This window comes from Cavia porcellus, unplaced genomic scaffold (genome assembly GCF_034190915.1).
Source record: "Cavia porcellus strain 051 isolate PalLab524CR breed Dunkin Hartley unplaced genomic scaffold, mCavPor4.1 scaffold_5, whole genome shotgun sequence".
NCBI classification, from domain to species: domain Eukaryota; kingdom Metazoa; phylum Chordata; class Mammalia; order Rodentia; family Caviidae; genus Cavia; species Cavia porcellus.
In genome coordinates this window covers 52,510,376-52,537,390 of record NW_026947488.1, presented here as the reverse complement: position 1 = coordinate 52,537,390, position 27,015 = coordinate 52,510,376, and the positions used below count along the sequence as shown (strand labels likewise).

The 27,015-nt window shown below is 45.0% G+C and overlaps 2 protein-coding genes across 6 annotated transcripts in view; both read left to right on the top strand.

The window, feature by feature from the left end:
- Nucleotides 1-23,293, top strand: part of Usp4 (ubiquitin specific peptidase 4) — a 47,637-nt gene extending 24,344 nt beyond the window's left edge. For 3 of the 4 annotated variants that reach the window (XM_063248846.1, XM_063248845.1, XM_023560232.2), the window contains 13 exons: nucleotides 192-350; nucleotides 2,315-2,539; nucleotides 4,253-4,336; nucleotides 4,875-4,969; nucleotides 6,341-6,532; nucleotides 9,463-9,551; nucleotides 11,651-11,878; nucleotides 12,784-12,854; nucleotides 13,431-13,549; nucleotides 14,469-14,618; nucleotides 20,390-20,493; nucleotides 22,301-22,389; nucleotides 22,734-23,293. In XM_063248846.1, the coding sequence (XP_063104916.1) occupies nucleotides 192-350; nucleotides 2,315-2,539; nucleotides 4,253-4,336; nucleotides 4,875-4,969; nucleotides 6,341-6,532; nucleotides 9,463-9,551; nucleotides 11,651-11,878; nucleotides 12,784-12,854; nucleotides 13,431-13,549; nucleotides 14,469-14,618; nucleotides 20,390-20,493; nucleotides 22,301-22,389; nucleotides 22,734-22,895 (1,767 nt within the window). In that variant the 3' untranslated portion in view covers nucleotides 22,896-23,293. Of the gene's footprint in view, nucleotides 1-191; nucleotides 351-2,314; nucleotides 2,540-4,252; nucleotides 4,337-4,874; nucleotides 4,970-6,340; nucleotides 6,533-9,462; nucleotides 9,552-11,650; nucleotides 11,879-12,783; nucleotides 12,855-13,430; nucleotides 13,550-14,468; nucleotides 14,619-20,389; nucleotides 20,494-22,300; nucleotides 22,390-22,733 lie in introns of those variants that run through there. The other variant, XM_063248847.1, reaches the window with a different exon arrangement.
- Nucleotides 23,294-23,477: 184 nt separating this feature from the next.
- CUNH3orf62 (chromosome unknown C3orf62 homolog) lies at nucleotides 23,478-26,806 on the top strand. Of its 2 annotated transcripts, XM_013159613.3 has the most exons (4): nucleotides 23,478-23,645; nucleotides 23,884-24,186; nucleotides 24,989-25,080; nucleotides 26,250-26,806. In XM_013159613.3, the coding sequence occupies exons 2-4, from the start codon at nucleotides 23,888-23,890 to the stop codon at nucleotides 26,513-26,515; spliced, it is 657 nt and encodes a 218-aa protein (XP_013015067.2). In that variant the 5' UTR covers nucleotides 23,478-23,645; nucleotides 23,884-23,887; the 3' UTR covers nucleotides 26,516-26,806. The 2 variants fall into 2 exon arrangements, with proteins under 2 accessions (XP_013015067.2, XP_063104918.1); XM_063248848.1 differs by lacking the exon at nucleotides 23,478-23,645 and having other exon boundaries at nucleotides 23,688-24,186.
- Nucleotides 26,807-27,015: the final 209 nt, after the last annotated feature.

Sequence of the window (27,015 nt, the reverse complement as noted above, 5' to 3'; positions counted from 1 at the left end):
TCTGGCTGTCAGAGCCTCCCTTCTGGGAGCACCATTGGCTCTGTTAAGTTCTCCAAGATGTAACTGGGCTCCTCACCTAGTTTCCTGCATGTCTCAGCTGACTCTGCATAATGATTTTTGATGATACTGCCCTTTTGACTTCATTGCTTCCTTGTATATTATGCTTTCTGATGTAGTTGTTTTTGTTGTAGACCCAAGTGGGACGCTTTGCCCCTCAGTTTTCTGGCTACCAGCAACAAGACTCTCAGGAGCTATTAGCCTTTATTCTAGATGGATTGCATGAAGACCTGAATCGAGTCAAGAAGAAGCCCTACCTGCTACCAAAGGATGCCAATGGGCGGCCAGATGTGGTAAGATGTGGCAAGCTGTTCGCATGGTAATGGTCCAGGAGGCTGCCTCCTATTGTGGGATTGTAGAGACAGTCTTCTGTGCTTTGGGGATTAGTGCTGGGATAGTGTTGCCTCTCGCTGGGACAGGGTGTAGATTCTAGAAGAGAAATGCATACCAGGTCAAAAAGGGGCTAGTTATAGCTGGGCGTGGTGGCACACGCCTATAATCCCAGCACTGTGAACTTGAAGCAGGAGGATTGAGGCTGAAGCAAGAGAATCCTCGTGAGCTGGAGGCGAGCCTGGGGTACCTGGCAAGTTCAAGGGCAGCCTGAACTTTCTAGCAAGACCTTGTCTCAAAAACAAAACAAAACACCCAGAAAGGTGCCAGTTACTCATTTTCTGGGTTTGTTTGTTTTTAAGTGCTAAGAATTAAACCCAGGATCCTCATCCCAGGCACTCTGCCACTGAGGGACACCTGCAACCAAAGTAGCCAAACATTACTGCCTGGATGTTTCTTTTTGGTTTTCGTTTTGTTTTTTAGTTTCTTGAGACAAGGTCTTGCTACATAGTTCAGGTTGACCTTGAATTCATGGTCACTCTACTGGATGCTGGAATTACAGGCCTAACTTACCATTTTGTTTAATATTTCATTGGTGAATGAGACTAGTGCACGCTGAAAACTGCGATCTACAGTGTAGATTGTTGCTACTCCTTAAAATTCTTCTGTAATTACTTTTTTTTTTTGTCTTTGTGAGACAGGGCTTTGCTATGCAGTTTGGGCTGGCCTTGAACTCACTGTGTAGTCCAGGCTGGACTTGAACTCAAGATGATCCTGCTGTCTCAGCCTCCTGAGTGCTGGAGTTAGCAGCATGCACCACACCAACCTGTTACTAATTTTTTTTTTTTTTTTTTTTTTGGTACTGGGAATTGAACTCAGGATCTTGTGTTTGTCAGGCAGGGGCTGTGCCACTCAGCTACATCCCCAGCCAAGCCTGTTATTAATATTAATTTAGGGCATTTATACTTTTTCTGCCTTGATTTTCTCATGTGCAGAAAGGGATTTGAATTAGTTCACTGCCCTGTGACACTGGAATAATCAATATGGAATGCTTTTAAAGTTGCACTTAGGCCTTAAAGGAAAAGCCATAGTGAGCTGAATTATTGGATAGATTTGGTGAGCTCTCACACAAGAGCCACTGTGATGGTGCATGCCTTTAATTCTAGCTAGTTAGGGAGCTCAGACAGGAGGCTTACAAGTTTGAGGACAGCCTGAGCAACTTAGTAAGACCTTGTCTCACAAAGATCTGCCACGCAAGTGCAAGGTCGTAAGTTCAATCCCCGGTACCAAAAAAATAAAAAATAAAAATAAAGAGATCTGAGGAGCTGGGGATTTAGCTCAGCGGCATAAGCGCCTGCCTTGCAAGCAGGCAGTCGTGAGTTCGATCCCTGGTACCGATAAAAACGAAAAAGACAAAAAAATAAATAAATAAATAAATAAAGAGATCTGAGACTATAGTTGAGTAATTGAGCACTTGTCTAGCATGCATGAGGGCCTAGATTCAATCCCAGTACCACAAAAAGAAGGAAAAAATACCTCACCAAAAGGACTTTATTTTTTTGGTTGTTTTGAAGTGGTCTTTCTCTATAGTCCAGGCTGGCCTCAAACTTGTGGCAGTCCTCCTGCCTCAGCCTCCTTAGTACTTGTCATTACAGGCATGCACCACCATACCTGGCTCACTGAGACTAATCTTGGGATCTGGTAACCACAGTGCTCTCACCACTCCTTGTTTCCCATAACTTCCTTGGTTGACACTTTGTAAAGTAAGACAGCTAGAGCTGATGTGTGCTGGATGCCAGCACCAGCCCCAGTCCTGCCTGGCCTGCACAGCGTGCCTCCCTGTCCTTTTCAGCATGTCCTGCAGTCATTCTGTATGGGAGAAAACTGAGATGTTGAGAATGTCATTTATCCATCTCCTTTCATCCAGGTGGTAGCAAAGGAAGCCTGGGAGAATCACAGGTTGCGAAATGATTCTGTGATTGTGGACACTTTTCATGGCCTCTTCAAATCAACATTGGTTTGCCCAGAATGTGCTAAGGTTTCTGTCACCTTTGACCCATTTTGCTACCTAACTCTCCCACTGCCCTTGAAGAAAGATCGAGTTATGGATGTCTTCCTCGTTCCTGCAGACCCTCACTGCAGACCTACCCAGGTAACAGAATCGGTACTCTCACGGTCTACCTTAGTGCAGGGGTCCCTGCTGTGGTGGGATGAGGACACTTCCTCAACTGCCTGTGTCCCATCAGTCTTGTCTGTGTGTGTGGCTTTGGGCTTTGTAGAATAACATGTCATTCAGGCCCTGTTGGAGACACCTTTGGGGCTTCTGTGTCCCTTTTTTACCAATGCTTTATTTGTGCACCTGTAGTAACCTGGGTGATCTGTTAAGTAGTCCATGACTGTAAACGTTGGAGAACCCAGAGCTAGATGCTTAGGCTCGTCCTTTAATCAGCTAGAACTGTGGCCACGAGAGTCAGGTAAGCAGAGTGACTAGCCATCTTGCTGTCCAATTTTGCTGACAGCTCACAGTATGATTTGTCACTAGTCTTCTGATGTTAGTTTCTTGGGTTTTTTGGTTTTGAATCAAACTTGGGAGTAATGCTTGCCTGGCAGGCACTTATGAGCTAAATTCCTGGCCCCTAATGTTGGTGTCTTTATCAAAAAAGAAAGGTGAGCCAGGCATGGTGGCACACGCCTGAAATCCGAGCATTTGGGAGGCTGAGACAGGAGGATCACTGCAAGTTCCAGACCAGTCTAGGCTACAAAGTGAATTCAAGGCCAGCCTGAACTGCATAGTGAAACCCTGGCTCAAAAAGACAAAAAAAAAAAAAAAAAAAAGAAGAAGAAGAAGAAGCAAAGAAAAGAAAAACCAAAAGAATAGAAATATGTTATGTAGGACCAGATGACAATTTTATTTTATTTTTTAGTACTAAAGATTACACTCAGGACCTCTGTGGCTAGGCCTTTTTAATTTTTTTACTTTGAAACAGTCTCCTAGTAAGTCATTAAGTTGTCCAGGCTGGACTTGAACTTTTGATGATCCTCCTGTTTCACTTCCCTAGAGTGCTGGGATTACAAACATGTACCACCATGCCCAACTGGCAATTTGTATCATTTTACAGTTCTTTAGAGGAAGTAGTAAACCATTCCAGAAAGTAGAGAATAAAATGAAGTGAATTGATGGCTTGGCTCAGTGGCACAGTGCCTAGCATGGATGAGGCCCCAGGTTTGATCCTCAGGGCTGCCAGAGGAAGGAAGAAAGGAACACAGGGGAAGGGAGAGGAGATGAGGGGGAGACGGAGAGGAGGAAAGACAGAAAGACAAAGAAAGGAAGGCAGGCAGGCAGGCTGAGGATTTAGCTCAGTAGCATCAGCGCCTGCCTGGCAAGCGCAAGGTCATGAGTTCAATCCCCAGTACCGCACACATACACACAGACACAGACACAGACACATACACACACATACACACACACACACACACACACACACACACACACACACACACAAAAGAAAGAAAGAGGGCTGGGGATTTAGCTCAGCGGCATAAGCACCTGCCTTGCAAGCAGGCCGTATGAGTTTGATCCCTAGTACCGATAAAAAGATTTAAAAAATACAGAAAAATAAAAAGAAAGAAAGAAAGAGCAAATAAGCAAGCAGTGTTTGAGAGGGAAAGACATGACCCACGTCCCACACTGCTGCCTGAATGCTGATATGAAAGTCTTACCTGTTTGTGCTGTTGCTAGTGCCTCTGAGCTCCAGTTTCCCAGAAACTGTCTCTGAAGCACCCCCTGACCAAGTGGTGCCGGCTTCTCTTGGTTATTTCCTTCCTCATTGGAGCACCCATCATCCTGACCGTCTCTTCCTTGCAGTATCGTGTGACAGTGCCACTGATGGGGGCTGTGTCTGACCTGTGCGAGGCTCTTTCCAGACTGTCTGGCGTTGCTGCAGAAAATGTAAGGTGGAGGGAATCAGTGGCATTTAGACTGTTGGGGTCTATTTGTGGTCCTTGGGGGTTTGCTTTTAATCTTATAACCACTTTTTTGAGGATAGTGATTATTGGTGAGTATCTTGGTGCACCATGCCTGGCCCTTCCTCAGTGTGTAACCTGTAGTTGAGGCTGTCCCAGCTTCGGGAAAAGCCATCTTTCTTGCATCGAGGTCACACTACCCATGTTAGAGGGCCAGCACTGTGTGCCAGAGGTGACAGGCAGACTGGGTATTACACAGTGCTCTGAAGCCTCTAGATGATGACTGGTCTGTGGTTACCACTCATCTGTTGTCCTTCCTACTACTTAGAGGCCGAGGTTACCATTGTGATAATGTTGGCAGCAGTCCTGCCAGTCCCCTCACCCTTGGCCATGAACCCTGGAAGTGGCTGCAGAGCGAATTCTCAAGGCAGCACCCAGCAGGGCATTTTCCCCATTTGTTTCTAGGCTGTTAGCCAAAAGGGTGCTCTGAGCCATCCTCTAATCTTGTTGCTATTGATTCCCAGATGGTGGTCACAGATGTGTATAATCACCGGTTCCATAAAATTTTCCAAATGGATGAAGGTTTAAGCCACATCATGCCACGAGATGACATTTTTGTGTGAGTACTCAGCAGTTTCTGGTGCTGGGTCAGGGAACACAGCATTCTGCCCTGTAGCCTGTGGGTTGGGCAGCCTGGCTCACCTAGCCCAGTCTTGAGTGGAGAAGGACTGTCTTAAGCTGCATATAGAATAGATTATAGAGTTCCATGTATATAGGAAACAAACTTAGCTTGTTTTTAATATTCATTGTAACATTTGAAAAAGAGGGCAGTACTGGGCTTGGTAGTACATTCCTGTAATCCTCAGGAGGTGGCTGAGGTAGGATGATCACCATGAATTTGAGGTAAGCCTGGGCCACATACTGAGACCCTGGGCTACGTATTGAGACCCTGTCTCAGCACAACAAAACCCAAACCAAACAGTGGGGAAAAAAAAAAAAAAAAGACCAGGCAGCCTGCATGTTGTACTTGCCTCTTCTATAAGCTGTACCTTATTTGTATCTCTATAGCAGAAGATGTTTTCTCTTTGCTGAGACAAAATGCCTGACATCCACAAGTTAACAGAGGAAAAGTTTATTTTGGCGCACAGTTAGGGGTAGGGATTTAAAGGGAAAAAAAAATTGAAGGGAAAAATGGATAAATGGATATTGATGTTTTATAAATGGGAAGGAGAAAAAAGGTTGAAGGGGGAGGGGAGGGGAAGAGGACTGAAATAGAATTTTAAAAAAAGGTGGAGCTTTGAAGCTAGGTGTGCCAGTGCACACCTGTAATCCTAGCACTTGGGAAGCTGAGGCAGGGAGACCACCTGGAGTTTGAAGCCAGCATGGAATACATAGTGATGTCAAAACCAGCCTGAAGGGGCCAGGGATTTAACTCAGTGGCATAAGTGCTTGCCTGGCAAGTGCAAGGTTGTGAGTACCATCCCTGGTACCAGAAAAAAAAAAAAAAAGCAGTCTGAAAAACTTAACCAAGAACCTGTCTAAAAAACCAAACCCAGGGCTGGGAATTTAGCTCAGCAGCATATGCGCCTGCCTGGCAAGCTCAAGGTCATGAGTTCAATCCCTGGTACCAAAAAAAAAAAAACCAGAGCATTGAGCACTTTGGTGACAAAAGATGTACTTGATGGCCAGGACTTGGGATGATTCAGGTGACAGCCATTGTCAATGTTGAGTCTCAGTTGAAGCCCACAGAGTTGAGGCCGTGATGGGAGAGCATCAGAGTTAAGCCTGGCTCAGTTGTATGGGTTTACATTGTACTGATGATGACCCTCTATCACTTTCTGCTGGAATTGCCTCAGAGATGGCTTGACTACCTCTTCTGCTAAAGATGCTCTGTCCTAGTAATTATAGTTCTGGCCTCTCTCTCAGTGCAGCTCAGGTCTCTTTGTTCCTACGGGCCAGCTACTAAAGGAGCCCCTTTCTGTGATTGCAGGTATGAAGTCTGCAGCACCTCCACAGACGACTCAGAGTGTATTACACTTCCCATCTACTTCAGGGAAAGAAAGTCCAGGCCAGCAGGCACTTCCTCTGGGGTGGTGCTTTATGGACAGCCACTGTTGGTGTCCATCCCCAAGCACAAGCTGACCCTGGAGTCTCTGTACCAGACTGTTTGTGATCGCATCAGGTTGGTGGCAGGCACACAGTCGGGTTGTCATATAAGATGAAGATAAGCATGGTGGTCTGGGTCTATGGTACACACACTCCAGGGGCCTGAGGCAGGAGGATTGACCCAGCCCATGTTACTCAATGAGATACCATTTCACAATCAAAAATAAACCAGATGTGGTGGCACATGCCTGTAATCCCAGCACTTGGAGGCTGAGGCAAGAGGATTGCTGCTCACTCAAGATCAACCTGGGCTACAAAGTAAGTTCAAGGCCAACCTAAACTACATAGTGAGACCCTGTCTCCAAACAAACAACCAAACAAATAAACAAATGTACTGGGGGTATAACACACTGTGAAGCTCCTGGGTTCAACCCCTAATACCAAAAAACCAAACAAACAAAAAACCAGAAAGACTAAGAGTAGTAATGCCTATCCCTGCAGAGGGTCTATGTGAACCCCAGGTGCTCACCTCTGCGAGAGATATACCAGGCTGGGAAAGGCACATTTCACATGCTTTCCCTGATACGTGCAATCTGAAAGAGATCACATGAATGCATAAAGGAGACTATCATTAGATAAGAGAAAGGGAATAGGAGGAGGGAAGAAGGGAATATTAAGGTAGGAGATCAACATGTCAACATTAATTTATTAAGCTAAAAAGCTGTCTACTACATTAAGTGAAATAGCAGGTTAAAAAAACTTTAGGATTGCCAAATTTTTAAATTTTTAAAAATGTATTTATGTTTAGTGATATCAAGAAATCAGTGCAAGTGTGGTGGTACATGAGTGTAATCCCAGCACTTGAGAAGCTGAGGCAGGAGGATTGCTGTGAGTTCAAGACCAGCCTGGACTACCTAGTGAGATCCTATATCAAAAGATCCAAGTGGAAAAGAAAGAAAGATCTCATCTAAACTGGTAGTGGTAGTGCATGCCTGTAAATCTTAGTACCATTCTGGAATGCTGAAGCAGGATCACAGCTTTATCCTGGGTAACTTAGTGTTTTAGTGAAGTAGACCACGTGTCATCCAAATTTAAAACAAAAAAAGATATGTACATATATAATTTTTAAGAAGGGCCATGAATGTAGTTCAGTATCAAGGCCCAGGATTTCCTTTCCAGAACTGGGGGGTGGAGGGGGGTGGTCTAGAGTGGTATTTATGGAACCCTGTATCTCTCTGGGAGTGAGATCCTGAGCACATTCTTTTTATTATGAGTATTTTGGGCCTTGCTTGGTAATGTACTCCTATAATCTCAGCACCCTGGAGGCTGAGACAGGAAGATTATCTGAGCTTGAGTCCAGTTAAGGCCACGTAGTGATTTCGAGGTCAGTTTGAACTATATAATGAGACACTTTCTTGCTTACTTATGACCCCACACTTGCCAGGTAGGCGCTTATGCTGTTGAGCTGCATCCCCAGCCCCAGTAAGACACTTTCTATTAAAAAAAAAAAAAAAAAAAAAAAAAAAAAAAAAAAATTATTTGACTTGTACTATTATAAAATGTTTCTAGAAAGAGAAAAGTAAGAATTTAAATAAGTATGTGAAGTGGCGGCTGTATTAATTGATTTGGTTATAGCAATCTTTTTTTTGTCTTTTTCATTTTTATCAGTACCAGGGATCGAACTCATGACCGCCTGCTTGCAAGGCAGGTGCTTATGCCGCTGAGCTAAATTCCCAGCCCCCTATTATAGCAATCTTTCACAGCATTTTTTTTTTTTATTCACAACTTAACTTGCATCTCAGAACATCATGTTGTACCACTTAAATATATATGTCTTTTTTTTTTTTTTTTTTTTTGGCTTTCTCATTTTTACCGGTACCAGGGATTGAACTCATGACTGCCTGTTTGCAAGGCAGGCACTTAAGCCGCTGAGCTAAATCCCCAGCCCACCACTTAAATATATGGTTTTGTCATGTAAGAAGTGCAGTTGTGCTGATCCCTAGGTAGACAGGGCAGGTGTCACTTAGGTGTCACTACTTGGGGCACCAGGCCTCTCCTCAGTCCCCTGTGTTCAGAAGACTGGTATTTTGAATTCTATCTCTGGATAGAACATATATCCTTGGGAGGCGGAGGCAGGATTATGGCAAGTTTGAGATGACCCTGGGCAGCTTAGTGAGACCCTACTTTAAAACATAAGAAGGGTTGGGGATGTTGTTTAGTGCAAGGCCCTAGTTCAATCACCAGAACTGAAGGGAGGGAAGATGACATCTATCTCTGATGTACCTCACTGTAGTTCTGCTGTTGGACTATAAGGGATTTCTTGTTTGTTTTCAGTGCTTGGGATTAAACCTGTGCTAGGCAAGTGCTCCCACTGAGCTGCATCCTAGTTCTGTTTGATAGCGTTATTTATGTATGTATGTATGTCCACCTGATATTGGGGAATTCATCCAAGGACTTCCCGTTGTACTGTACCTGCACCCCTTTTTATACATTCTTTTCTTTTTAGACAGGATCTCAATGTGTTGCCTAGGCTGGGCTCAAACTTGCAATCCTCCTTCCTCTACTTCCCAGAGTGCTTAGATTATAGGCATGCACCATCACACCTTATTTAAAAATTTTATTTTGAGGCAGAGTCTCATTAAATTGCCCAGACTGGCCTCAAACTTTTGATCCTGCTGCTTTAGATTCCTGAATAGCTGGGATCATAGGCCTGTGGTCCCATGCCCACCAGCTGAGAGCAGATTAGAAATAAGCATGGCATTCGTAGAAGATCTGAAGCAATCTTCCCTGGTGTTTTCAATGGCTTTATAGGTTAAACATCTGATCTCAAGTTCTTCCTAGTTTCTTAACAGTGTTGAATCATTACATGATTTGAAAGCACTTATATGTACATAAATTGCTTTGCGAATAGCTGAATATAAAAGTTATGAACTACTTCTTAGCTGCATAGTGGAGAAAAATAGTAAATTGTTAAAACTAACAGTCCTTTCTTTCATATTTTGTAAGCCGCTATATAAAGCAACCTTTGCCTGACGAGTTTTGCAGCTCGCCCTTGGAGCCGGGGGCCTGCAATGGCTCCAGGGGCAGCTGTGAAGGTGAGTGCTGGCCATGCTGTGGGGCTGGGACCAATTGCAGCACCTGAGTCACCTGGGAAAGGGAGGCTGGGGGCTCTGGCTGCAGGAACGGCTCTGTGTGCTGCTGGCCTCCAACCTGCTCATGTAGACTGGGTCTCACTCCAGGCCCATTGAGCCATGAGGGATTAAGTGACTTGCCTGAGGTCAGGAAGCAGAGTCAAGATTTGAATGCTTATCCATTTGGGTTGTCAAATGGGTGGTTGCCTAGCATATGGCTGACTCTGTGACCTGACTTCTTTTGGCAAAATTATTGTTATCTTGGCCCATAAGTGCTGCTCAGCATGTTTGGCGAGCCTTTAGTCCCTAGGTAGAACCGATTCCTGGCCTTTCAGTAGAAAGATGGAGATAGGCTTCCCTGAGCTTTCCTTATGTCTCATTAAGAAGCTACAGGTGGTGCCTGACTCCAGACAACTACTGCTGTGAGAGGGAAGTTAGTTGTGATCAGAAAAGTAGTGCAGGAGACTTGTTACAGGAAACCCAGAGGCTTTGGTCTCCCTTGTGACTGGGTGTCAACAGGTCCATCTTTGACCAAGAGGCCATGTCTGATTTGCAGTGTAGTAGTTATTCTTCTTTTGAGAATGTGGGTAACTCAATGATTTTATTCCAAAAAAAATCAAAAGTGGAGCTGAGCACACTAATGCAGGCCTCTCATCATCACTTTAGAAGGCCAAAACAGTAAGATCACAATTTTGAGCCCAGCCTGGACAGCGATTTAGTAAAGCAGTGTTTGAAAATAAAAAGTTAACAAAGGTCTGGGGATGTAACTTAATGGATTCAGTCCTCAGTATCACAAAAAACCATAAAGTACCTCTGAGTTAGTGTTATAATGTCTCAGTTGCAAATTCCACAGATATCTCCAAGACATGTACAGTCCTAGAAAGTGAAAATTGATATAAAAATGACCACAGAGCCAGGCATGGTGGCACTTGCCCGTAATCCCAGTCCTTGGGAAACTGAGGCAGGAGGATTGCTCTAAGTGTGAGCAACAGCCTGGGCAACATAGTGAGTTCAAGACCAGCCTGCATTACCAAGCAAGACCCTGTCTCAAAGATAAACCAAAATACTGATAATAACAGTAATAATAATAATGACAATATTATTCAAACAAAACAGCCACCTGTAATTCCATACGAGAAGTTGAGACAAGATTATAAGACCAGCATAGGGTACATGACAAACCCTGTCTCAAGAAAGCAAAACTGGAAGAAAGGAAGGAAGGAAGAATGAGAGGAAAGAAATAAAAATGCCACAAGGCTCCATTTTAAGCATTCAGCGTGTCTCTTTCTGGAGGAACTAAATGTTTCTACTTCATGTTTTTATTCATTGTGAGACTTGGAAATTGACCTACTGTATGTGTGTGTGGTGCTGGAGATGGAACCCAGGGTCTTGATCATGGTAGGCAAGCACTTTATTATTAACCTACCTCCCCATCCCTTTTTCTGGTTTTATTTTGAGACATTTCTTACCAGACTATCTCCCTGAGCACTGAGTGTCTGTCTCACTGTAGTCCTTTTCTCTCTGTGAATCTAATGATGACATCAAGAGCAAGGGTATGTGTGAAGTCCCATATATGTTAGAGAGTATGACCTGTTTAGCATGGAGTTGCAGGGACACTTCGCTCTGGGAGACCATTTAAGCTCTGGGCCTCTGCTTTCTCTCCAGGAATAGCAGTAGTTAACTCTGCCTGTCTCACCCCCTATCCCCACCCTGGGAAGGGTCTCCTGTAACCTCAAGTATCTGACAAATACAAAGGGAGTCTCACATAGTGCAAAATCTGGGATGAACCATCAATATTGTAATAATGATAATAATAATAATGACAGTTATTAATATTACAATTTGTAATATTTACATGGTAATAAGTATTTAGTGGTAGCTCAGTTCATCATTTGTTCCATCATTTTGGGAAAGATGGTCATGTTGTGTTTGCCACCTGATACAGAGTTTGCAAACAAAAAATTTTGCCATGCACTTTTATGTATTTACAAACCAAATTGTTCATAAGCAAAGTGTTTGTGGACTGAAGTACCACTGTACGTTGTTTTTCATTTGTGTTGCAGGAGATGATGAAGAAGAAATGGAGCATCAGGATGAAGGTAAAGAGGAGCTTTCAGAGCCAGAAGGCACTGCGGAGGACAGCCAGGGTGGTGACCCCAGTGAGACCACCCAAAAGAAGGTCAAGGGCCAGCCCTGTCTGAGGAGGCTTTTCACCTTCAGTCTTGTGAACTCATATGGAACAGCCGACATAAATTCACTTGCAACTGATGGGAAACTACTCAAACTCAACTGTAAGCACATCCCTGACCTTTCACTGTGGGGACTCTGGATCTGTTTGCAAATCCTTGCCTTCAACACTCCCTGTTGTCACATTCTCCTTGTGGCTGCAGAAGCAGACACCTGTGTGACCTGTCACTGATAGCCCTGTGTGGACTGTTGAGGCATGTCGCTGTCTCAAGGCTCTTTGCTGTGCTCTGTGGTGACCTGGCAGAAAGCAGTCCTCCCTCTACCCTCACTGCTTTGTAAGACCTTTGTTCTAGGTCAGAGATACTTCCTGTGGCTACTCTAGATTTATTTCGCATATGAGAATGCCTGTGTATAACTTTTTGTTCCATGAAAATACAGAAATCTGGTCATGGCGGCATACTCCTGAAGTAGCAGCATTCTGAGAGGCTGAGACAGAAGGTTCTCAAACTTCAAGCCCAAACTGGGCAACTTAGTGACTTAGCAAAACCTATCTCAGAATAAAAATGCACTGGAGGTACAGTGCAAAGGCCCTGAGTCTAATCCCTACCCACAGATTAAATAAATGTTTCAGTTATTGTCAAGCTCTGTGGTCCTAGAAGAGCCCTACATACATGCAAACACACACATGCACGCACTATCAGGCTTTCTTGTGATTTAAGCTAAGATGATAAATCTGGTCCCCACTCCTCCATCTTGACTGTGCTCTGCTGGAATTTTGGATACTTAGTTCCTTGGAGCTCCATCAGGAGCTCCTAGAAAGTCTTTGTTAACAGTTTCTGGGGGCTGAGACTGGCACCTACTGGCCAAGGCACTGCTCTTGGCAGTAGCTGCCGGCAGGTGAGCAGGTGTGGTTGGTGCTACCTGAGCATGGTGCTTATTTTGGTCACTCAAAGAGCCTCTCCTGATGCTAGCCATTCTGTAATGAGTGACACTGTGATCCCGTCTGCAGCTCGATCCACACTGGCCATCGACTGGGACACTGAAACCCGGAGCCTTTACTATGATGAGCAGGAATCTGAGGTATGTCAAATGGGTTTGTGGTCATTGGTGTTACCTGCTTCTGCTCTAGATGTGTGCCTGTATCACTCATTAGCTGGACAACAGTACTGATTAAGGCTGAAGATGTACTCAGGAGGCTGGGGCAGGAATATTGCAAATTTGAGGGCAGCCTTAACTACATAGTGAAACCTTGTCTTAAAAAATAAAAGGGGAAGGGGCTGGGGATTTAGTTCAGTGGCATAAGTGCCTGCCTTGCAAGCAGGCAGTCGTGAGTTCGATCCCTGGTACTGATAAAAAAGGAAAAAGACAATCAATCAATCAATCAATAAAGTAATTAATTAATTAATTAATTAATTAATTTTTAAAAAGGGGAAAGGAAAGGCTGAGCATGTAACCTTGTCCAAAAACCATGAATTCAGTCCTTACTACTACAAAACATAAACAAGACTGAAGATGAAAAGCACCCAAGAATTTGTCCTTTTATGCTGAGAGGCGTCAGGAGGTAGTTTATCCAGTGGTGCTCCTTGGTAGGCCATGTTCTGAGCTGGGAAGATCAGGTTTCTCCAGCTGAACACAGCACCTTGTTTATCTCCACAGGCCTACGAGAAGCATGTGAGCATGGTGCAGCCTCCAAAGAAAAAGAAGACCTCAGTGGCCCTGAGAGACTGCATTGAGCTTTTCACCACCATGGAGACCCTCGGCGAGCACGACCCTTGGTATGGAGCTCTTTGACCTCACAGGCGGCATGCCTTGAGAATGGACATGTCACTTTTTTTTTTTTTTTTAAATCTACTTTATTTCAAGGAGAAAAAAATGTAAAACAAAATTTCAAAACACATTAATTAGGAGCAACAGTGTTCCATACATTGCGCATTGTCATCTCCAAATCATTCAACCAGGACATAAGACATCTGCATTCAATTGTCCAAACAATACTAGCACAAATCTTTTTTTTTCAGTGAACTCAGAGAAATCAGTAGTATAACTACCTTAATTAGTTTTTTTATATTACATGTATATATACATATGTTGTTTTAGCTTTTCACAGTGGTGAGACAATGTAATGTTTACATAATATTTCACTTATGAGTATGATCTCAAGTTGCATCCATTTATTTATAAAGGTCTCTAGTTTATCCTTTATGACTAAGTAGTGCTCCATTGTACAAAAATACCACTTCTTTTGTATCCATTCCTCAGTTGATGGGCATTTGGGTTGTTTCCAAGATCTAGTTATTACAGATTGTGCTGCTATAAACATGAGTGCAAAGATATCCATAAGGGGAATGGCTGGGTCAAGTGGGACCTGTGTGAACATGTCACTTCTTTTTTTTTTTTTTTTTTTTCCTTTTTCGTTTTTATCGGTACCAGGGATCGAACTCAGGACCGCCTGCTTGCAAGGCAGGAGCTTATGCTGCTGAGCTAAATCCCCAGCCCGAACATGTCACTTCTAAAACACCAGCCCTGCCCCACAGTCCTCCTGTGTGGGATGTGTGTTCCAGGCTAAGACAGCCATCTCCAGACTGATGGCAGGTTGCTTCATGGAATTTACGCTTTTGATTGTTGCCTGAGAGGATGTGATGTTGTAATTATGCTTTTTGACCATGTGTCACTCGCTGCCTCTTTTCTTATCAGGTACTGTCCTAACTGTAAGAAGCACCAGCAGGCCACAAAGAAGTTTGACCTGTGGTCGTTGCCTAAGATTCTGGTGGTCCACCTCAAACGTTTCTCCTACAACAGATATTGGAGGGATAAGCTTGACACAGTTGTGGAATTCCCAGTCAGGTGGGTCCTTGTGATGCTGATCAGCTGAGAAGTTTGCCATCTGTGTGCCACACTTTGCTGGGGGAGCCTGGATGTGGCACCTGCCATCAGCCTTCTGGGGTTAGGGTGGACTCCTGTAGAAACCCTTACCTGGCTTGGGGTGCTACCAATCATCTATGTCACTGATCCCAGGGTGCCTGCCCTTGGACAGCCAGCACAGGTACAACTCTACTGCAAGAAACTGGGATTTTAATGGGCAGTAGTAGGTGGCTTGCACCTCCATGGTGGTGTCCCTGAGGGAGTGACTGGCACTGGCTGTCTGCTTAGGTCTTTTAAGTCCCCTCAGGCTCCATGATGCAGACTGTAAGAGAGGAATGTAAGCCAACCAAATAGGACTTCGCTATAAAATGTGGATTTTAAGATTCTTTTGGGAAATAGATAACATGAAATGCAGCAATAATGTTAATGATATGTAATGAATATTTTTTGTAAAAACTTTTTTCTATATGTTTGAAATTTTCCAAATAAAATGTAAGACACGTACAGTGTAGTTCCAGCTGTCTATAAGCCCAGGTTCTTGGGAGACTGAGGCAGGAGGATCATTTGAGCTAAAAAGCTTAAGATCAGCTTTGGGCAGTTAGCAAGTTCCTGTCCCAAGAAAAAGAAAATAACTAAGAATGTTGTAGGAAAAGAAGCTTTCTAGCCAAATGTGATGACACGTGCCGATAATCCTAGCATTTGAGAGACTGAGGCAGGAGGATTGCAACAGGTTTGAAGCCAACTTCAGTTACACAGTGATCTTGAGGCCATCCTAAATTATACTGAGTTCCTTAAAAAAAAAAAAAAAAAAAAAAAAAACATTCATTGAAGGGACTTCCCAAAAGATGGTGGAGTGCTGAACAGCAGAGAAAGAACCTCTCTGAGATTTGGTGTCCAGAAGCTAGAATATAGCAACATGAGGAAGCGAAGAAGGAGAAAAGTGGGTCCCTAGGATCCAGCAAGGATTTGAAGCAAGAATTGAAGCCTATGGGGAGATCATAGAAAGAGAACTCATCACAGAAGAAGGAGATGGCAAGTAGTACTTTCTCCTTGAACCTTGACTTGCTGTGTGGGAGGGGTGGCTCGAATCTGCAGATGCAAGGTCACTACTAGCAACCCAAGAAGCCTCTGTGGAGAAATGCACCAGTGGAACAGGGACACAGCAGACTGCAGTAGCTGATGAGTTATTTAGGTTCAGACATCTAGAAGAGGACAGTTGGTAGGTAGCCATTTTGAAGAGGGGCCCACTGAGCTGAGTACTCAGAGCAGCTGCAGGTTGGCTCCATCTAGTGGCTCCTAGTATCAGGGTCAGGCAGAACTGAGTTTAAGTGTGCAGGAGGTCCAGGGGCCAAGTTCAGACCTGCAGGAGGCTCATGGAATGTTATAGGCTGAGCAAATTGGGTTCCAGCCTCACAGCCAGCAACTTTCCTTTTCTTTCTTTCATCTTGATTATTTATCCTTGCTTTTATATAATTGTGAACATTATTTCTAGTTTTTTGTTGATCTGTTCTTGTTTTTATTTCTTCTCTTTCTCTCCTGTCCTCTGCACCAGTTTCTCAGTTTTTGTAAACTGACTTTGTACTCCACCCTTGCTTCTAATCTCTTCTTGTTCTGGTTCCCTATTTTTACCCAAGCTCTTTTAAATCTTTTCCCCAGAAGGTAAATTCCATACTGAGGAATCTAGCTCACATGGTTAAAGGTATCAGATTAATAGTTACATCGTTTGTCATTGTGTAGGCTGTGCTTGATGCTATTGTTATTACTGATTGTATTTTTGTTATTACTATTGTTGTGTACTATTATTGTTACTTTAGCCAAGGTGACATAATTGTTCTAATCAGTTATCCTGGTAAACCAAGACTGAGATTGCCTAATGATCATAAAAAAATATTACAGGCCATTGCCAAAGAACCAGGGGCTGGACAAAATAGAAATTTCTCATCCTCAATAAATTGAAGGGGGGTGGGTATTGGGAATTAAACTCAGAACCTTGTGTTTACCAGACAGGTGCTGTACCACTGAGCTATATCCCCGGCCCAAGAAGTAGGATCTTGCAACAGACTCCAAACCCAAAAGCCAGCTACACCCAGAAGATAGCTCTGAGAAGTAGTTATTTCCTGAGGGTTCTAAATGCTAGCTATCAGAGACCCAGTAAAGAGTTCCAGTTGTCTGTGTTAAGGGTCCAGCAAGAAAAATAAAAAGCAGAGACAAGTTTAGTTATACATGTGTGACTGGGAAGTCAGGGTCCCCTGATGGGTCCTCCTCCTCACACTCCTAAACAGCCACTATTTATTGGGTGCATACAGTGGTAGGAGGGGCTAGCAAAAGATTCCAATTTGGTGGAAGACTTAGAGTTTTATGACTCTATGGGCAAGTATAATCCTGAGATGATTCAAGAGGGTATAGATGATCATATGCTAAGAAGGATCTTGTCCTGGGGTATAATCCTGGGATAACTAGAGGGTGTAGATGTCATATGCTAAGAAGAGTCAGTGGGAAATCTCAGATGAGTGGTATCGCCAATTCCAAGCCTCCATTTTATCCCTCAGGGAAGTATGCGAAATTAGCCATTGTGAATTTGTGGTATCCAACACCAGCAGTAAATCTAGTTGCCATAAGCAATTTATAAGCATCAACCCTGGAATTAAACAAAAAAGGCGGGGTAGCTGGAGGTACAACTCAGCACCTGCCTGGTATGCGCAAGGTCCTGAATTCGATTTCTGGTACCGGGGGGGGGGGGGGGAGAAAATGAGAAGACTTTTAGGCAAGGTGCAACCCTAGACTTTCAGTTTACCAAGACAAAACCAGGGAAAAATAGGATTGAGCAGTTTAGAATCCTGAAGGACTCTGAAGTGGTAAACCAGAAGTAATCAAGCCAGTGAGTGAGCTCCAGAAAAAATCAAGTCAGAAATCATTTCTCACATAACTACCGAGATGGTAACTATAATATACATGCTTAATGATTTAAAAATAGAGGAGTGCCTGATCCGGCCTCTGGATCAGTCTGTGGGTCTTGCCTGGAGAGAGAACGGGGATGGGGAGCAGGGCAAGAGGAAAGACAGATGGAGGCAAGATGAGATTCCAATCAAGTCTCGTCTATTCAGGAAGTATACATGGCTTATATAAAGTCCAAGGGAATGTGGCTTTATAGGATAGGTCAGTTTAGATCTCCTCATATGATGTGGACTTATCAGATTAGCAGGAAACCATGGGTAGGCAACTAGGTAAGCTGAAGAGAAAGTATGTGAGCAGGAGAGAATTGTGGGTAATGTAGGCAGACATGAAGATCATGGGAAATGTAGGCAGACACTGCAGAGGCCCACAGGAGGGCGAGATAAGGTGGTAGCAGTGAGATATGCCGCTCCCTACAAGTGCCTAATTGGCAAGGCCCTCAGTTCAGTTCCTGGTACCAAAAAACAATAGAGGAGCTTAGAAAAATGGAAGCTGAGAACATCTAACATAGAAATGGAATCCATTGGGGGCTGGAGATTTAGCTCAGCAGCATAAGCGCCTGCCTTGCAAGCAGGCAGTCGTGAGTTTGATGCCCCGTACCAATAAAAAGGAAAAAGACAAAAAAAAAAAAAAAAAAAGAAGAAAAAGAAATGGAATCCATGAAACATATTCAAATATATTCAAGAGCTTAAAATTTCTATTGAAAGTATATGCAGGGGCTGGGGATTTAGCTCAGTGGCATAAGCGCCTGCCTTGCAAGCAGGCAGTCGTGAGTTCGATCCCTGGTACCGATTTAAAAAAAAGTATATGCAACGGAATGAGCCAGTGTGAAGACAGAATATCAGATCTAGAACCCAGGGTTGCAAATAGTGATCATGAAAAGAAAGAGTTCTTAAAAAGAGCAAGAGATGATGCAAAGTCAGGCTTTTTTGCTAGATGGTACAAAGACAAATAACATAAGATCAGTCAATGAAAAAACAGGAAGTAGCACAAATAACATTTAAAAACCTGTTTTCCAGAAGTAATGGCAGAAAAGTCTCCAAAGCAAGGGAAAAGAATTTGATATACAAATAAGTGAAGCATATAGAACTCGAATTAGCCAGAATCAGAACAGATCTACACCATGGAATTTAACAGTGAAAATTCCAGAAATTCAACCCAAGATCAGAAAATTAAAAGCTGTTAAAGGATCAAATCACCTAGAAAGGGAAGCCCATCAGAATCACAGCAGACTTCTCAACACAGACCCTCTCATGTCAAGGAGAATTTGGAGTGAAGCAGTTCAAGCCCTAAAACAACCTCCAGCCTACACTGATGTACCTCAAAAAACTGTCTTTCAAGATGTAGGGATATGGGGCTGGGGATTTAGCTTAGTGGCATAAGCACCTGCCTTGCAAGCAGGCTGTTGTGAGTTCGATCCCTGGTACCAATGAAAAGGAAAAAGACAAAAAAAAAAAAAAAAAAAACAAATGTAGGGATAAAATACTTCCATGATAACACCTGAAGAAATTCATGACCAGTAAACCAGCACTCTAAAGTGTTCTGAAGGACACCCTTGAAAGAGAAAATGAAGACCATAACCCCAGGAATCCCAACAGAATGAATCCACCAGGTGAGGCAAGCAGTTAAACAGAGGAGAAAATACCATGACAAGGGTAAGTCAGTATATAGAAGTTATAACCATCTATGATAATGACTTCAATTTGCCAATCAAAAGAAACAGACTGGCAGAATGGATCAAAAAGCAACATCCAATGTTGTGCTGCAAACAAGAAACAAACTTAATTCAGGAAGAAATTCATAGACTAAAAGTCAGAATAGAAAACGTTCTTCCATTTGACCAGAAAGCAGAAAAACGGCAGAGGTAACTATTCTATTTGCAGACAAAGTAGATTTTAAGCCAAGACTGATAAAGAGAGACAGAGTCATTATATCTTTGTAAAAGAAGCAATCTAAGAGGACAAAATAACAACCATGAATATATATGTTCCAGATACTAGCACACTTAACTGTATAAAGCAAATACTAACAGACATGAAAAATAAATAAGCACTAATACAGTTGTAATAGGGGACCTCAATACCCTACTGTATAGAACAACTAGACAAAAAAATCAAAGATCAGAACTGAATCCAAAAAAAAAAAGAAGAAACCTTTGTAGGAGCCTATTTTGGTATTTAATTTAAATCCTGGCAGCACCATTTGTAATAGTTAATATTGGCTATTGATTGCCTAGTTCCGAAATCCAGGCCCTTAACCTCCCTGCTTGGTTAGCCGTTACAATTACACAGGAGGTGACTTCAGTGTCAGACCTGAAGGTGTCATTTGGTCATACCATAGGCCACAGCATCCCTCAGTTGTGGTCTGTTTTTGTTTTTATCATAATGAGGATTGAGCCAGGACTTTGCAGGCATTTTACCACTGAGCACCATCCCACCCTTTTATTTTATTCTGAGACAGGGTTTCACTGAGCTGCCCAGAATGGCCTCCAATTTGAGATCCTCTGCCTTAGCTTGTGAGTCACTGGGATCATAGGTGTGCGCTGCTATACCTGCTTGTTCATTTGTTTTATTCCTTTGTTTGTTTTGTTTTGGTACCAGCGATCAAACTCATGACCCTGCATATGCCATGCAGTCGCTTGTGCTGCTGAACTAAATCCCTGACCCCTTTATTTTATTCCTAAATAGGTTTTTGAATGCCTCCGTGTGTCAGAGCTTGTTGAAAGGAATTGCTGGGTTACTCTTTTTTTTTTTTTAATCTCATTTTAACATATCTAAGAGTTGTTCTTGTGTTATGCTCAGAGCTCTGAACATGTCTGAGTTTGTCTGTGACCCGTCAGCCCAGCCTTACGTGTACGACCTCATTGCCGTGTCTAATCACTATGGAGCCATGGGAGTTGGCCACTGTGAGTATTGACATCTGCTTCGGTTGATGGTATTAAAATGCCCTTGCCAGCCCTCTTTCCCCAGACACTGTGCTGTGCACCTCACTTGCAGTTTCACAGGCCCAGGATTTGGACTTTTTAGTACTGCTGCCCTGCCCATTCTTAAAAATTCTGTTTTATGTACTTCTTTGTTTTGTTTGAAACTGGGGCCAGGGATGTAGCTGGCAGCACAAGTGCCTGCCTGGCAAGCTCAAGGTGCTGAGTTTGATTCCTGGTAGTTCCTACTCCGAAAAAAAAGTAAAGAAACAGGGTCTCTGTATAGTTCAGAATGGCTTTGGGTTTACGGCGTAGCTCAGACCGGCCTTGAATATACAGTCCTCCCTCAGCCTCATGAGTGGCTAGGATGACAGTGTGCTGGCCTTGACCCTCTGTTCTTACTGAGTAACCTCCTGGCTCTAGAACCCTCATGTTTGGATTCTGTGCCATCCAAAGGGAAAAAGGCAGCCTTTAAGAGTCCACCTGGCCTCCTCCACATACTCTGCACTGGTTACGATCGGCCCGTTGGTCACACAGCACTATAGGAGGGGCTGGGAAGACAAGTGTGCCTGTGTGAGAGCCGGGCCCTGCCAGAGTGACTGGTAGTGATTTTTTTTATCAGGCCATGTCTACAGTGGCTACTGTACCTTGCTTTTTTCTCTCAGAAGTAACTTTGATGTCTACTAACATTCACATATTCTGGTCAAAAGTGTTTTTCTAGCTGTGTTTTGACTCATAAGCCTTAATTTTCTCACCCAGGAGATGAGGCTCATGGGGACCCCCTGGATGAACTCCCCAAGGCTGAATTTCCCCAAGCTACATTTCTGCTGTTTGTCAGGAGTGGTGCTGCCAGGCTTAGTTCTTCTCTGGTGGTCTCCTCCCACTCTGTGAAGGCAGTGGGATGCTGGGGAGACTGAGGCAGAAGCACTAAACAGCTGCCCTTAGTCATTCTGGCTGTTGTGGCTGGAGACCACATATCCCTTAGGTTCTGTAGTGTTTCATATTGGGTGTAGGATCACCTGGGTCTGCCTGTTGGGATTGTTACAAACACCTATTGCTTGCACGTAGAATGAAGACCGTGGGAAGACTTGGACCTGCATGAGAAATTATGACCTAACCACAGACCTGGCTCACACAGTTTTAGGGGGAGAAGTTCAGCCCACCTGTTCCAATCCCAGCTCTACAAACCAGGTGTCCATTGCGATTACCCTTCAGGCTCCAGAGGCCGTGTGCTTCCTGCTGAACATAGCAGCCCTCTGCCTGGACAGGTTGTGGAGATCACCCTGGACTGTTGGTTTAAGAGCTGTAGTCTTGGTCAAATATTAGCTCCATTTATGAGTCTCCTGGCTCTGGATTACTACCTCTAGCCTTAAAATTGATTGATACTAGATACACTCTTTTGGATTAGTTTTCCAAAATTATAGTTCAAACCTTGAGCTGTTATTATAGGGTGCTGTATAATGTCAGTGTTCAAGGAGCTGAGGCAAGAGGATCACAAGTTTGAACTTAGCCTGGGCATAGTGAGACCTCATTTAAAAAAATAAAAAAAGCTAGGCACAGTGGTGCATACCTATAATCCACCACTCAGGAGGCTGAGACAGGAGAATCACTGAGTTTGAGACCTTGGTCATTAGGACATAAATTGCAAATCATTTTTACTGTGTGTGTGTGCGTGTGTGTGTGCGTGTGCGTGTGTGTGTGTGTGTGTGTGTGTGTGTGTGTGTAATACAAGTCTGATAAAGTAGCTGGATTAATTCCCCACAATTGGGGATGTTTCTGTATTATTTGGCAGACACTGCATATGCAAAGAACAAATTCAGTGGTAAATGGTATTACTTTGATGATAGCAACGTATCCCTGGCCTCTGAGGACCAGATTGTGGTGAGTGTGCAGCTCTACATTGGCCCTTCCTTCTCCTGGGTGGGGCAAAGCCCAGCCAGTCCAAAGGTGGGTGGAACTGCAGATGTGGCGTGAGGTGCTGCCTCTCCTGAGACCCTTCCCAAGGGAGAAGCACTGCTTTTCTCCAGGTTCTGTGGCACACAGCACCTGCCTTTCCCCACCAGAGGCAGCAGTGCCCAGCCTCAGGTGGCAGGGCCTTCCTGGTCACCTCCAGTGTGCAGGGTCAAGGTGGCTGATCTCTGGAAGTGTTAAACAGGGAAAGGAAGGCAAGGGAAAATGAGCCATTTTTTAAACCAGCAAATGGACTTTTCTCCTCCGTGTTCTAGACAAAAGCTGCTTATGTGCTGTTTTACCAGCGTCGGGATGAGGACTGTTGCAAGGAGCCTCCACTCACTGGCTTCCCTGGTTCCTGTGACAGTGAGATGAGGCCAGGCAGCTCGAAGCAGGGCTTGGGGGATGATGACACTTGCAGCATGGACACCAACTGATGTGACTCAGAGGCCCTGCTACTCTGCAGCACCATTGCCACCTTGAGAAGCCACTGAATATCAAAACCACAGGAGAAAATTCCCTTCCTTTGTGTGAAGAGAAAAAGGCCCCATTTGCTCAGAGAGTTATGTCAAGGTCGACTGTGCTTTTTAAGCAGGTGGTTCGAGAAGCCTGTGGACCTGAGCCGTGGCATAGGGCACAGTGGAGCCACCAGCCAGAGGCAAGGGAAGGGTGGACGCTGGAGCAGGACTCAGCAGGGCCTGTGCTACTGTTGCCCATCCTGGTCACCTTAGTAGTTGGGCATAGTAAACCAAGCCTCGTGTAAACTTAATGTTGTCCCTTGTCCTTTGCTGTTCATTGACATGGATTTATAATTTTATAAAAATTAGGTACTGAAGCTCTTTGTTTCTGTATTCAGCCCTCAAAATTTCTGCATTCCTGCACCTAGTGAACTGGGGTGCCCTGGTCCTGGACCTCTGGAGGTGGTGCTGTTCTGTCCCCTCCCCTTGATAAACTGACTCTGTGTCACTTTTATTAGAAATCCCTTTAAAAAGCATTGGGTAGAGGTGCTGAGCGCGTGGTCTGGCCAGTTCCGGCCCAGTTCTTCTCTGGTCCAGTTCTGCTCGGGATTGGCATTGTCACCTGAATTTCTGAGACTAACTGCCACCCCTCCCCCCTCCGCTGCTGGCTGACCTTTGACCTGGCCCAAGGGGCGGGGCTGGGACGACAGTGACAGTTGGGCTGTGACGGTGAGGAGCAGGTGCAGGGCGGGGTGGAGATCAGGTGGGTGGGCTTTGGGGCCGGGGCTGGGGGTGTTGCTGGTGGGCAGCCCCACTGTCCTGGGGGTCTGGGGGAACAAAGACTGCATGGGCTGTCCCCGAGGAGCAAGCAGGCTCAGGGTGTCGCGGCTACGCCTCGGTGACCTCTTGGGCTCGCTGCTTCACGTGGTTCCAGTATGTTCCATAAGGAGACCATGGTCGCTTTTAGGGAAATGTCCGAAAAACTAAGAAGATGCAGAAAGGAGCTGACAGCGGCTATTGACCGCGCCCTCGAAGGGGTCAGGCGTTCCCAGGAGCCCGGCCTGGCCACCGGCACCCAGGCTGTGCGCGGGGCACCCCATGGGGGTCGAGAGAGCCCGGACCACGTGCTGCCCTGTGGCCCGGGGAACACCAAGCCGCAACCTGTGTGGCCTCGGAGGAAACCCCTGAGCAGCAGGGAGAATGTGCTGCTGCACCCCTCCGTCTGGAGAGCCGCAGGAGACGCGGAGAACTGGAGGGAGAAAAGCTTCAGGTGACGCCTGCTTTGTCGTGCCCTAGCCACAGCCGCCCTGAGGGAGGTTCTTGTTCCTGGAAAGCTGTGGAGGGGAGCAGCCAGACTTAGGGAGGGCCGCACATTCCTCAGAGCCAGGCCCAAAGCAGCTCTGATTCCTTTACTGGAACCACCGTACAGAGCGAGTTTTGACCTGACTTTTAAGAAAAGCCTTATTTTTACGCTACAAAAACAAAAATGTGGGCTGGGGATTTAGCTCAGTGGCATAAGCGCCTGCCTTGCAAACGCGCAGTCATGGTTCAATCCCTGGTACAAAAAAAAAAAAATGTTAGTTTTGTCTTAACTATTGTGCTTGAACTGGAGCTTTAAGTACCTTCTTTTGCCGCACTTTGATTCCGCCTCCTCTGCACCCTCCTCTGCCCCCAAACCTTTTCCACAGCTCTACATTACCTGCCTCCCCTCCTCCCCCAGCCACTTCAAACAGTCTGGGCCCAGGTACCTTGATTTAGCCCAAGGACAACCATGCTGGATGTCATTTCAGTCCCCCATCATGCTTCCCTATGAAAGGAGCAATTTAACCATGAGTATGCACATTGGTATTGTAAGGGAGGCACCACCTGTGGTGCTGTGAGTCATGATAATCTGTTAGTTTCTTAACTGATTTTAGCAACTTTTCATTTCTCTCTAATCACAAAATACATGACAGCTTAAAACCATTGGTTAATTTATATCTTTTAGATTATCTAATATTGAGTTCACAGTATTTTTCTTGAAAGGAGATCTAATTCCCCACCTTGCCCCCTCCCCCACTTGGGGGCTGCAGGAAAGATGCAGAGGGAGATGTTAAAGCTGACTCAAACTTGCTACTCAGCAGTTCCAGCCAAGAAGTCACCAAGGACCTGCTTGATATGATCGGTGAGTGAGGAGACCCCAGCCATTCTCTTCTTGGGCCAATAGGTCCTCCATAGAGGCCCAGAGTCACCATAAGACTTGGGTGAGAAACAAAGAACACTCATTTATCATCTGTTTATTTTGCTCACAGCTGATTCTGTTCAGAGGGCAGTGAGTTAATCAAATCCTGTCCCTGCCTTTATAGAACTGGTGACCTAGAGAAGTCCCACATAGATCAGGCCATTTCATTAATGTCTGGTTCTGGTGAGTCCCAGAAGGCAAGGAAGTTAGATCTGAAGGCAGCAGGACACAGGCAAAGAAGAGGAGAGAGGCGTCCAGCTGTGGTGGGTACTGTGAGCATAAGTGCAGCTGAGGTCTCAGTACTCTTCTATTACCCACCCCCAGAGCAGCCACCTGCGCTGCTCTGCTTCAGCCTACACCCAGTTGGAGCTGTGTGGTGTGGGAGCCCTGGTAGGTGAGGAATGCAGAGCCCTGGGTGCTGCCTGAAGCTGTTGGCTCTGAAGGGTCTCCAGGTTATGAAAGATGAAAAAGGAGGCTTGGTGAGGCAAGTAACTCACCTTAAGCCATAAGACCTCTGCTGGCCTGCACTTGCAGTGGGGCTAGTCCCCTCCAGAAGCCACGGGAGGGCTGAGCCATCACTGCCTTATTCACCATCTCCTCAGCCTCACCAGCCCTGTCAATGTCTTGATTACCCTAAGAATCCTGGGGTTTGTATGTCATTCCTGCACGTGAGGGAGATCCCCAAGAAGCAGGACAGGCTGTTTCCCCCCCACTCACCTTTCTTGGGCACAAGCAGGTGGTTGGAGCTGGATAAATGGCAGGGTCAGAAAGGAGGGTACCAAGTCTGTCCTGGTGCAAGACTGCCCTCTCCACGCTGTCTGCAGAGAGTGACTGTCCATTCATGGTGTTTTTTTGGTTTTTTAAATGGGGTCTAACTAGTTCAGGCTGGCTTTGATCTCACTATGTAGCCCAGGCTGGCCTTGAACTTGTGGCAATCCTCTTGCCTCTGCCTCCCAAGTGCTAGGACTACAAATGTGTCTTCCATTCATGTTTTTGTTTGTTTGTTTGTTTGTTTGTTTTGGGGTTTTTTGGTTGGTTCTTCCCATTCATGTCTGCTGTGCTTTTAGAAACTGCTCACTGTAACTACAAAGCCTCATGTTCTTATTTTTAAGACCACACAAGTATCCGAACTATTGAAGAATTGGCTGGAAAACTAGAATTTGAAAACGAATTGAACCGCGTGTGTGGTCACTGCCAAGATTCACCCTTCCAGGAGGAAGCATGGGCCCTGCTTCTGGATGAGAGCCCTCTGAAGGTCTCAGATGGTGACCCCGGCAGCCTCAAGCAGGCTTTTGATGATCAGAGTATCATCGAGACTGTTCTGGACTTGGAAGAAGACTACAACTTAATGACCTATTTCAAGTACCAAGCTGAGTAAGGAGAGTCTAGTTCAGCTTTGCTTCTTTACAGCAGGAGGCTGCCTACATGGAGCCTGTGCAGAGGCAGCCACAGTGGTCACCCAAGGCCGTGCTTGTCCCAGGGCTGCAACTCCAGTCACCAAGCCCCTTTTTACTTTGTTACTTGTGTTCTTTCAGCTGAGAGCCCAATCTTTGTATTCTGTTGCTTTGAAATGTTTCTTACTGATTTTTTTGACTTTTGAAAGTTTCTTTTTGATTGATGTTCAATATAGCCAATACCCACACCCAGGCAGGTGTGAGTTGTACCTCTACTGAGTCTTGATGTTGTTTCTTAAGGGCCCTGAAAACATGCAGGAGCTGGAAGCAGATGAGCTCTGTGCCCTCCAGTCCACCCATCCAGACTGGCTCATCTGGCACAGAACCAGGATTGAGCTGGATCTGAGCTAGGCCTTCTGCTGCTACAACACACAGCTCTGCTTGCCTGGGGGCTCCCTGTCCCTTGCTATGCCCATGTCATCCT

Coding starts and splice junctions, on each gene's coding strand:
- CUNH3orf62 (XM_063248848.1), top strand. CDS start 23,852: ATGTTCCATAAGGAGACCATGGTCGCTTTTAGGGAAATGTCCGAAAAA. Junction 24,187..24,988: donor TGGAGGGAGAAAAGCTTCAG/GTGACGCCTGCT, acceptor TGGGGGCTGCAG/GAAAGATGCAGAGGGAGATG. Junction 25,081..26,249: donor GGACCTGCTTGATATGATCG/GTGAGTGAGGAG, acceptor CTTATTTTTAAG/ACCACACAAGTATCCGAACT.